The sequence below is a fragment of the Peromyscus maniculatus genome, chromosome 18, assembly GCF_049852395.1.
Source record: "Peromyscus maniculatus bairdii isolate BWxNUB_F1_BW_parent chromosome 18, HU_Pman_BW_mat_3.1, whole genome shotgun sequence".
Lineage (NCBI taxonomy): Eukaryota > Metazoa > Chordata > Mammalia > Rodentia > Cricetidae > Peromyscus > Peromyscus maniculatus.
Window position 1 is genome coordinate 22,927,310 of NC_134869.1, and position 12,199 is coordinate 22,939,508.

General features: G+C 36.4%; 1 protein-coding gene across 1 annotated transcript in view; it reads left to right on the plus strand.

Annotated features, from left to right (window-relative positions):
• Positions 1–884: 884 nt before the first annotated feature.
• Positions 885–12,199, plus strand: part of Epyc (epiphycan) — a 30,259-nt gene continuing 18,944 nt past the window's right edge. Inside the window, exon 1 of the mRNA XM_042263390.2 lies at positions 885–1,057. Coding sequence (XP_042119324.1) covers positions 893–1,057 — 165 coding nt within the window. The 5' untranslated portion in view covers positions 885–892. The remainder of the gene's footprint in view (positions 1,058–12,199) is intronic.

The following is a 12,199-nucleotide window of genomic DNA, read 5'->3' on the forward strand; positions in this document are numbered from 1 at the left end:
TGACTGTGTTTGAACGGCTGCAAAGTCTTACCTTATAACAGAAAACAAATTATGCTTGTTAGCAATTGCAGAGCAAAAGACTGTGCCATTTCAATGTGTGTGCAATCTCCCTCCTAATTGTGAAAGTATTGCCCATCTGATGTGTATTCTTTTGCTTTTTGAGTCTGACTCAATTATTATTAATTAAAACAAAATACTAAGGAATAAAAGTTAATTTTATACTATACTAACACATTAGAAAACAGTGCATTAAATATTAATTTAGAAATAAATTGATTTATATATGCAATCAGATTCCAAGAGTCAGCAAAGGACTGATAAGAGGGATGACTCTCATTAATTTGTTTTGGAAAGGAAAAGCTTTGGACTAGGATACAAAAGGAAGAGTTATGAGTGTCAGTTGTATCAGTAATGAACGCTGTCTCAGTCTCCTCCTCTATAAAATGGCAAGATAATCAATGGCCCTTTTCGTCATTATCCTCATTATACATCTACATCCCAAAGTTAATGAGAGTTCTAGTGCTTATTAAGTGGTAATGGGAGCTGTGATGCTCATAATTACCAGCTGGCAAAAGGTTTGTGAATCAATACATCACAAACATTTCACATCCTAATATTTCCCTTCTTGTGAATAACATGAAACATGTTTCACTGTAGTTTATATTATAAAAATATGAATATATGTGTGAATGGAACATTTGACTTCAATGGTCCTTTGACATTATCAATTTGCATATGTTATATTCTTAAATTACTGTGAAGAAATCTACCAGCTTGAATTTCTTGATGCTGACATTAATCAGTCATTTCTATATAGTGTGAACCATTTCTGAGCTATTATCAATCATGTATTTGCACGATTTTATATTTTATGGTTAGGAAAGCTTGAAAGATGAAAATGCTAGCAAGAACTGTCCTGGTACTTATCATCTTTGATGTTACATTGACGGCCCCAACTACAGAGCTCTTTAACTATGACTCAGAAGTCTACGATGCCATCTTGGAAGACCTGGGAACCTTTTATAATTATGAACAGATACCTATCAACAAAGTAGAGGTAATGTCTTCTTCCCACACGTGGGGCTTTTAAAAGCATTGAATGATGATTGATAAGAGGTTATTTGTTTCTGCAAAAGATTTTGCTTACTTATAAGCAAACGTTGGATCTCAATTTCCTATTAACATTTAGCTGCAACACGTGCAATTTTTTCAGTATGAATGATGAGACAGTCTTTTGGTTCCCAACAAGAAAAACAAAACAAAAGCATTTTAATGTATGTGTGTGTGTGTGTGTGTGTGTGTGTGTGTGTGTGTGTGTGTACACATATTTTTGCACACCAGGACATGTACAGAGATCAAAGGAAAATCTGATGAAGTTGGTTGTCTAATTCCACCATTTGGGGTCTGGTGAGCAACCTTAGGTAGAGGCAAGTGCCTTCACCCATGAACACAAATCACTAGCCTGAAAAGAGCAACAATCCATTAAGTTACAAGAGGTACAATTTTAAAAAGCAGTCAGAAAGGAAAGGAAGAGTTAAAACATTCATGCAATACCGAGAAAAACATGTGAGATTAAAACAGACAAGAAGAAAAACAAACGCAGCAGAGGGAGCACACTGACTAAGCATTATGCTGTGCACCAGGAGGTAATGTGCATTTCTGAATGGCTGATGCCTCTCCCCAGCAGCAAAAGAGGCACTGGCAAGGTTATAGCCCATTACATAAATCTGATATGACATGTTTCTAATTAAATGCTGGGCTTCTTACACTTTCACATAACTAAAGGACACAGGCTAATTCTCATGAGTCAGAACACAAACAGACCTTGAACCATGATTTATGTACAATATTGACAAAAAGTAGATATAAATTAATAAGGGAGAAAATCAGATTACATTCAAAGGATCATTGCAAATTTTGGACCCTCCTTCAAGTGTAAATCTTAGAATTACTATTTTTTTATGGCCTTGACTATAAAATATCTAGACAAGATCTTACATTTAACTTATATGAAATGTAAGATGCTGAAATGTTCAATACACTCATGTTGCCTTATGAAACAGGAATCAGATTTCATAACAAAACAATTTTCACACTTTTTCTTTCCTTCACTCTCAGCCTGACTCTTTGCTCATATTTTATCTCATTTTCTTTTGTTTATAATAAAGTCTCAGTCTCTTAGTGGTTATCTGCCAAAATAAATATTTTAGTTCATACTTATCTGATTTAATTCTGCATTTAAAAAAAGAATTTTGAGCTGGGCGGTGGTGGCGCACGCCTTTAATCCCAGCACACGGGAGGCAGAGGCAGGTGGATCTCTGTGAGTTCGAGGCCAGCCTGGTCTCCAAAGCGAGTCCAGGAAAGGCACAAAGCTACACAGAGAAACCCTGTCTCAAAAAACCAAAAAAAAAAAAAAAAAAAAAAAAAGAATTTGGAAATTAAATAGTTAATGATGATCACCAAAGAATTCTGTTTAAGTATGACTGAGGAGTGGGCTAAGGGTTTTGTTCATTTCCTTCAGAAGAACTCAATGAACAGCTTAAGAAACACAGATTAGTTCTGAGTCTTTTTCAGGCAACATTATGAAGGAAATAACTTCATTTACATAAAATGTAAAGCCCACTTATCTCTGTCATAATCCTGTACATTGCCCCAACTGTCCCAGTATTCTTGTAAATGAATGTAATTCCTCCTGCCATGAAGCAATTTGAGAATATGGCGGTATAAAGATGATTTGGTACACAACCTTCCCTCAGTGTTTGCATATTCTAAATCAGTGCTTCTCACTCAACCTGTGGGCCATGACTCCTTTGGGAGTTGCATATCAAATATCCTACATATCAGATATTTGTATTATAATTCATAGCAGTAGCAAAATTATAGTTATGAATTAGCACCAAAATAATTTCTTAGTTGGGGGTCACCACAGCGTGAGGAACTGTATTAAAGATCACAGCATCAGGAAGGTTGAGAACCACTGTTCTAAATGAAGATACTCCTATGTTCCCACCACATGGTACCTACTTCAGCTCTTACTTCATGCTAATGTCCCTCATTTAAGGCATAGCTTATGCTCACTTTATTCATTGAACAAAAGTTTTGAAGAAGAGTTATTTACTATTTCCATTGAATAGATGTCACTACGAAGACAAAGTTTTTGAACAACTTGCCTAAGATTTCGTGCTAAGGCTACATATATAAACAAGACTATCTCACAACAGAAAATAAATTCCCAAAGAGTACTAAGAGATTGTGTATTCCTTCCCTTGATTCCTACACTTTTCCAAATTATCCCTTTAGCTTGACATTGTGTTTTTTTTTATTTTAAACATAATTCTTTATTGAATCATTAGAAATTTCAAATCACACACCCCAATCTCACTCATATGCCAATCCCTCTTTATCTTCCCCTCACCCCTGAAGCATACCCCTCCAAACTTAATTAGAAACAAAACAAAACAAGCAAGAAACTTACCTGGCCTCTCCATCATTCCAACACCTCTTTGTTCATCCTAATGGCATCAGGAGCTGTGGTGTGTCACTCAGTACATCCCTTTTGTCCAATCAGCCCACCCCCCCCAAAATGTTAATTGTAATGAGTCATTGGTCTGGTCCAAGGCCTCTGGTTTCTGGTACACCATCATCACCGGGCCTTCATCGAAAAACTCCTCTCAGGACTGAATTCCAAATGCTCTAACACCCTTATAAGGGCAAGGAAAGCATTCATCTATATTGGTATAATATGAACTAGAAGTAAGCTTATAGAGAGCTCTGTCTGCAACCTGATTTTTTTAACAAAAGAATAACTCAAGGCTATAAAGAATAATTGTTGCATAGACACTCTGCAATATACGTTTCATTTATAGACAACGGCCTACACACATGCATGTACAAAAATATATTGTAGTTATGTGCTATGTTGTACATTATGTACATACCATATATAGAACATATATCTCCTAATTTAGTGGTTAGGAAAAAAGTTTTTGTACTTGCTTGAACCATTCATCAAAAACTTCAGTTTTCAGAGGCTGGTATTCTTCGTTATGTGGTTTAACTGTTTCTGTTGATTGTGGTTAGTTGCTGTTTTTTATTTCTAAGATTTAATTTTTAGGTTATGGATAGTCCATTTCTCCTAGGTTAAAAGGGACTCCAATCTGTCTTAAGAATATTGGACTATCCGTGAGTATTATATTGCCTTAGAAAAATGTTTCATGACAATTATGGTGCTGATGGCACTTACATCTTTCTATTGCAACCTACAAGGCTCCACCTAATTAGACTTCTCCCCACATAAACTACAGCTTAGTCCTATGTATTTAATTTTTCTTAATCTGGACCACACTGACCCCATGTATTCAATAAACAGAAGTATTGTATTAGAGAATCCAACAGGGTTTGACACTATGGTTGCTGTGAGGTGGTATGGGGAATGTGCCATGGTAGCACACAATATTCTTTCTGAAGATGTATAGGAGGGCTGTCTTTCCTGTAACAGTCACAGGAGTACAAACTTTGAATGGCTTTGCTCTTGTTTAAACCACACCCTATGCTACTGAATGCTCCCATTAGTCTGCTTTGCCTGCTCACAATTCTAGAACTCATCTTTGTCTCCTTTTTCCTTGGTTTCTTGTATCTTCCTCCACCTTTATTTTCTAGTCACCCTAAGACCCTGTGGAGTTTTTTTTTTTTTTTAAGAATTCTTGTATGCTCTCTTAAAATTGTTTTTTTTTTAATGTCTGAAATGAGATGGATTAGATATCCATAAGTAAATATTAACCAAAAAAAGGTTGGCAAAATTTTTCATAAGAATGATGTCCTTGTTTTAGCCCTCCAGTGCTGAGGAACGACTTTCTCATCATGAACTTTTAAAGGTTTGTTTTATTTTATTTAATGAACATGTTATGGTTATTTAGTATATGATTTAAAATTAACAATAAACCTACTATGCATAAAAATAAATTATACATTTTTATGAAAAGGCAGTCATTTTTCATGAAAAAACTCATTGAGTGGTAACAATGGCACTGTTTTATGTTTTTGCGAATCCCATCAGTGCTTGGCCTAATAGAGGTCAGCTTCTCTTTGTATGTGTTTTGTCTTCAGTGTATTTGGCTGCCTTGGTTGGATTCTAAAGAAATCCCACTTCACATAGATATGTGGTTGATAATACAAAAGTGTTTTAGTAACTATTTAAGAGAATTATATACATTCTTTGTTGCTAGTCTAGACTGGGCAGTTTTACTTCAGAGATTAGTTGTACATTAGAATCTGAAGCAGCATCCTCATCGGTGAATTCTCTTCTGCTATTCCTATCCTTTCCCCCAGCCACTCACAAGTCACTGTTCCCCACCATCTCCTCAAATTATACTCTTTTTCTCTTATTATTGTTACAAGTAGATGCACAAATATGTAAATGCAACCCGCTGATTCCATTTCCATTGTTTGTGTGCCTATGATTCCTCTGTACTTTGCACTGGATAACACCATTTTGTATTGGATAATGAGTTAGGTAACTCATTCCTGGGAAAGGTGAATTTCTTTCTCTCCACATTAGTGGCCTGTACTCTTTGTGTAGGGATTTAGATTGTCTTAAAAATATTTGGTTTTCTGAAAAAAAAAATGCTTACATTAGTAGTATTGTTATACCTAGCTCGTTATGTACCACAAGGGAGGAGGGAGACAACACTTATGGGTTCCAAAGATTTTAATAATTTACCACAAAAGCGGGTCTCTGATCAATTAGGGCTTCAGGACAATGACTCAGGAGCCTTGTTTCTCCTGACAGTGCTGAGCAAGATCAGAAGTGGGGTGTATAAGCATGAAAATCAAAAACATTTCTTGTCAAGTCAGTTACAATTTTCACCAGTCAGGATTTAGAGATTAGGGGCTTCTTGAGTGTTCATTATTGTCGATTAATATACAGTGCAAGTCTTCACAACGCAAGTCAATACGGTCCGATCAGATTCAACTGTTCCTTCTGTTATTGGGAAGAGCCATTGTGTTTCTAAAGAACAAAAGATGCATAACAACTATTTCTGTGGTTTAGGGAGGAGGTTGGTCAGCCACTGGAAAGTTCTCAGCTCACCTAGGGCTTGAGAACCTGAACTTCCTTTCACCCTGCAGATAAAATGGAGTCTGAAGATAAAACGGCAGAACCTAGGCCAAGGTGCTTCTGCCTGCTCTCATTAGTATCATTATTATTTATTTATTTGGGTAACAAAATATAAGCTATGATTTAATCTTTATATGTCAATAGTTCTGCTTCATTTGGACCAATTAGAGTGCATGCTAAAGTTTCAAACATGTAGATTGCCTATGAAATGTATTTCTGTTAAAAGAAGGATTAAAAGGCCTTTAGTCCCAGCTCTCAGGAGGCAGAGGCAGGCAGATATCTGTGAGTTTAAGGCCAGCCTGGGATTCAGAGTGAGTTCCAGTAAAGGCTCCAAAGCTATACAGAGAAAACCTGTCTCAAAGAAAAAAAGAAAGAAGAAAAGAAAAGGAAGAAAGAAAAAGAAAGATTCTAACTTATTAACCTTAAATAAACATTCTTTTCTAGGTTTGATGAAAAATAAAAATGAACCTCCCTATTCATTGAAGAGCCTCTCGTTGAAGGTGGAGGGGAGAATTTTACTGATGAATTTTCAATAGACTAATCTGACCAATTATCCAAAATTTTCTTTTATAGAGAGTTCTAAACAATATGATTCTTATTTTCGGCTGTTTTAAAACTGTAAAGCTAGAACATGAAGAAATATACAATCATGGTGTGTCACTGGGAAAATATATTCATAATCTTTGCCAATCACTCACTTGTGTTTGTCTTACATTTTTATTAGCCCATACCCATAAATTAATTCTGACTACTTCTGAAAATAAGACATTATTGTGTCCATTGAATAATAGTAACTGAGGACTCAAATTTTGCTCAAGGTTATTTGTCCAGTAAATTTCAGAGTGAAATTTAAGCTAGATTCTTTTAATGCCAAAGCAAGAAGACTTTGGCACTAACAGCCTCTGTTATTTTTCTGCTTGATCTCTAATCTTGAATTCTTTTAACTATGTCCAAATAGAGCTTTATTTTCTATGAAATTAAGTCATTAGAAAAATAGCAGCTTTCAAATGGTTATAATTGGCACAGTATCACAATATGAGTCTTAGCTGTCAACATTGGTAAAGGCTCAACAGAAGAAAAACAGGTCCTTCTGACCTGAAAGCAGATCATGGAAATGTGAGGAGGGTGCCCACTGCCAAACTCACTTCTCCCTGATCCAGTTTCAAGGTATATAGAAGAAAGCACAGTTTTTACTGTCAAGTGTTCAGAATCACTACTTTTAAATAATTAATACAGATTACTTCAATATATTTGAGGACCAGGCTCAGGTTTAAAGTAGAATTTCTCAGTGCCAAACATATTTGTGTGCCAAGGTGTCAAATTCATCAGAATGCACCATTAGCAACACAAGCTGAAAAGCTCAGAGTCTTTTCACACCCTGGCATAGAGTTGTTGACATAATAGTTACTGAGTAGTGCCAAAATTTATTTGCTCAACTATGAGATATATTTGGGGAGACAAGTAAATTCAGAGATCCATTTTAATCAATATAATCTTTATTTTGTGTTTTAATAAATCTCTAAATGGCATGCGTTTTCAAACACTTTCTCTAAGAAGTAACAGAAGGGGAAGCTATAAGCCAAATAGGATCTGCTGAAGACCAAGGATTACTGGTTAGAAATTGGGTGGCACAGTGGCATTACAAAGTAAATAAGTACACACTTAAGTGGATTTGCTTCTGCATCTCTTTTCCCCTGGCATTGTAGACCGAGCATGCATACTTTCAAGGTGGCAGGAGATGTTATGCATTAGGAACCCACTTCTGTATCAGGATGCAGTTTGTCACCACGTACAGTAATTAGAGTCAGATTGCCTAGAAATGAGCTGCACGTTTGTCATACCAATTGCATGACCTTAGGCAAGCCTCTAAATCCCTCTCAGTCTCAGATTCCAAATATACCTTTTGAAGTTTGGGTAAGACAAACATGTTACTATTTAATGGAAAGCCCGGGGCACAGAGAAAATCTAGTAATTGCAGGTAGTTTCATAATGGGCTCAAAGAAAATCTACAGCAACTTATATTCTGCTGATGTAGATTCTTTCATGGAAAAAACGTGTGTTAAGCAATAATAAGTGGTAACCTCCACTGTGCTTAGATTGACATTTCAGGGGACCTGATCAGACCACTTCTGCAGTTGTTGGGTTTTTTGCTTTTTTCTTCTCTTAGGTCTTTAGTCTTTGGGGGCAGCCACCCAACTCCCAAGTAAATCATATAAGGAGGCTTATTCTTACGTATAAATGCTTGGCCACAGCTTGGCTTGTTTCTAGTAAGTTTTTCTTAAATTAACCCATATACCTTTTGCCTCTGGGATTTTTCCTTTTCTTACTTCTATATAACTTAATTTTACACTTACTCCATGCCTGTCTGTGTGTCTGTGTGTCTGTCCCCTAGCATCCTCCTCTCCTTGTTCTCTTTCTTCTTCTTCTTCCTCTTCTCCCAGATTTCTCCTTCTATTTCTTCTTTCTGCCTGCCAGTCCCACTTAACCTTTCTTCTGTCTCACTATTGGCCATTCAGCTCTTTATTAGACCATCACATGTTTTTGACAGGCAAAGTAACCCAGTTTTACAGAGTTAAAGAAATGCAACATAAGATAATGCAACACATCTTTGCATCATTAAACAAATGTTCCACAGTATAAATGAATGTAACACATCTTAAAATAATATTCTACCATACACTTCTCTCTGTTCCTCAATACTTTTAGTCTAGTAGTCTTATAAATATGCCATTTAAATAAACCAGAGGAAAGGAAACGGTATATATACTATTTTATATATATTATATATATATAAAATATATATAATTATATATACTATTTTATATATATATATTATATATATAATTGCAATATAAATTTGTATGATTCTACTCACAAAATATGCTAATAAATTGTCCATGAATTTATGTTCATTGAGAATCTGCTAGCCAATATGATGTGAATGTATTTTACCTGTGTATTATTCTACCACCTTTTCTGATCAGTGTCTACGGTCACTAATATAAATAAATGTAATGAAAGATATCCCAGCAGTGAAGAGTGTATACTGTTCTTGCAGTAGGGCTGAGAGCTCAGTTCCCAGCATCCATTTCAGGAAGCTTACAACTACCTGAAACTCCAGCTCCAGAGGGATCTGATGCCACTGGTTTCCATGGTCATCATCATTCCTGTGAAAGTATCCACACAATGACACACAGAGAAAAACATATATGAAGGTCTTATCTGCTCTAAAGAATCAGAAGCTGTAGTTAAGTTTCTAGTAACCTTCACTCAAGGTTAATTTGATGACCTTTGGAGACGCTCATATCCCAGGCAAAGCAATTTCCCTCTTCTCCCTGGTTTGTGGGATACTATGTGGCAATCTCAAGCACCAGCACTTGTTTGAAATTCCTTTTACTTTCAATGAATTGGCATTCCCATTTTTCCATACAAACTCTATATTTGTGATGCTTGATATTCATTACGTGTGTATTCTGTCAGATGAAAGACTCTTGGATGAAATCAAGGATTTTTCTAATAGGGCTCTTAAAGGTAGACACCATATACATTGTTTCTTCTCTTGCAGCCTTCCAAGGAACTTCAGCAGTGTGACTTCTGGAGAATTTGCCTGTGGTTCACACTTCTTTTAGTTTTAGTTGAGTAATCCACCTCAGCATATTCTTCAGTGGAAATTCTTCTATAGATATTTCATAAAACTTTTGTTGATTAGTGAGAAACAACCTCTCTCCCTCAGATTTTGAACTGTATAGGATTGAATTAGCCTTCCTGTCTGCTGCTTCCCTGTTCTATATGAGAAAATGCTTCTCTGGTTAAGGGATTATCTGACATTGTCAAATATTTGAAGTGTGTGTGTGTGTGTGTGTGTGTGTGTGTGTGTGTGTGTGTGTGTGTAAACATGGTACACACATGCAGAGGTCAGAGGACTTACTTGGCTACCAACCCTCACCTTCTACTTTGGTAAAATCAGGGTTTCTTTTTCTTTTTTCTGTTGCAGATGTCAGCTTAGCTGGCTCATGAACATCTCCCGGTATAAACCCCAAGATTACAGATGCTCCTAATCTCTAGTTTTCATGTGGGTTTTTAGAATTCAAACTCATGCCTCACATATGGATAGTAAATGTTTTACTAACTGATCCCTCTGGCTAGATCTGAATTACTTCTATAGCTTAAAAAAATCTCCTGAATGTTGAAGCTACACTCACAACACTGAAATCAGTGTTGATCAGTGAGGTTCAGGTTCAAAGTTGAGGTGCCTTTACTGTTTTTTTCAGGGTCACTTATGTTGTACTCTTAGATTAATTTCACATGACCATTTTTCTCCTTTGATAATATGAATATGAGATAATATGTATCCACTTTTCATTTTCCTCGCTCAAGTCCCATCTCTAGCCTTCCTCTAAACACATCTTCTTCCCAAATGTTTGTCTTCTTTTTTATTAGGATAATACACTATATCTAATCAGTGATGCCCATATCTGTGGCCACAACCTGAAAGAAAAATTATTTTCTCTCTCCTAGCAGCTAACAACTGCTAATAGCTCCCTAGCTAATCACCTCTGCTGACAAATTCATCTTCTATGAGTTCAGAAGGCTGATAGCTGAATCATGTCCAGAAGACAGCACATCACAACACTCTATCCCATTATCCAGATCTTAATTTCTTTCTTCTTCCTCCTCCACAATGTCTCCTGGGCCTTGATTGAGGGCAGGTGATAAACATGACCCATTTAGGACTTTTTCTCATCACCTTGACAAGTTATTCATCTTTCTGTTGACTTTGGCCCACAGTAAAAGAAACTTCACTGACAAACTATGAGAGAATCTCAGGCCTAGATATAAATATAAATATTTAGAAGGTAATTGGATTGTATGAACATTTAGATAAATAAAAATACCAAGTTCTATCCTAAGATCTATGACCTCTGAGGGCACAAGTTTTTAAATAGCACTATAATACCAGTCATGAAATTTCTTCCTGTGGAGCATTCTTCCACAAGAATGCTGTTAGTTACTTCATAACGTATCTGCTACTATTGCACCTGGGGGTACTTTTTTCCTGGCAGGTTGGTGGGGCCTGGGGCATGGTGGGTCAAGGATAGTTAAAATGACCAGGATCTTTTCTTCCTTAGCAGTCAACATAGCACCATTCTGTACTAGAAAAACTAGCCAGGAGGGAGGAAGTTTCTAAGTTGTCTTGAGATTGATCTTCTTTTGATGACCGATAACAAAAATGTATGTTGTCTTCGGCAACTGCGTCTTACTATATAGTTCTAGTGGAAAACCAAGGGCATTGGTAATAGCTCATCTTGTTTTGGAGAGCTCTTGGATCTTTCTTGTACAGGAAGCCTGTGCTTTGCAGTGTGATTTTCATTTAATAACCCATGTCTTCTGGGAGTGGTTTTGTCCACTAATGTAGGATGCCTCCATTCAAACTCTTTTTTAAATTTTGTATTTGAAAATTAATTTACTAACTAGTGAATTTTCATTAATCTTTTCTTACATCCTTAGTTTTCATTAGCCCACCCACTAACACTTCTATCCCACTACCTCATCTCTACTTAATCCCTTCAGCCACCAATTTCACCCCCATCTTCTCTCATATCATAGGTAATATACTATCCCTCCAAATACATTCTAATTGAGTTTGTGACATCACACTTCCATATGGCTTTTACCTACAACCTTCCTTTAGATGCTCTCATGTCCCCCTGATCTCTTTACTTCTCTTAGTACTGTGTGTTAGAAGGAAATAGGGAATCTTCTTTTATTTCTTCATTACATTACCTTTCAGGTTTATTATTTCACCTTTCTATCATCATCCCCTAGATTTTTCATTACCTCACATTTCATAGTGACAGAATCAAACTAATGAACACTAAGAGATATATCACCACCCAAGAAACGTTTGAGTATTCCAGGGCACTGGTACATTGGTTAAGTGCTACCACAAATGCTTGAGGACCTTAATTTCAATCACCGGGCAACATGTTATGAAAAAATACACACACATACAGAGAGAGAGAGAGCGAGAGAGAGAGAGAGAGAGAGAGAGAGAGAGAGAGAGAGAGAGAGAGAGAGAGAGAG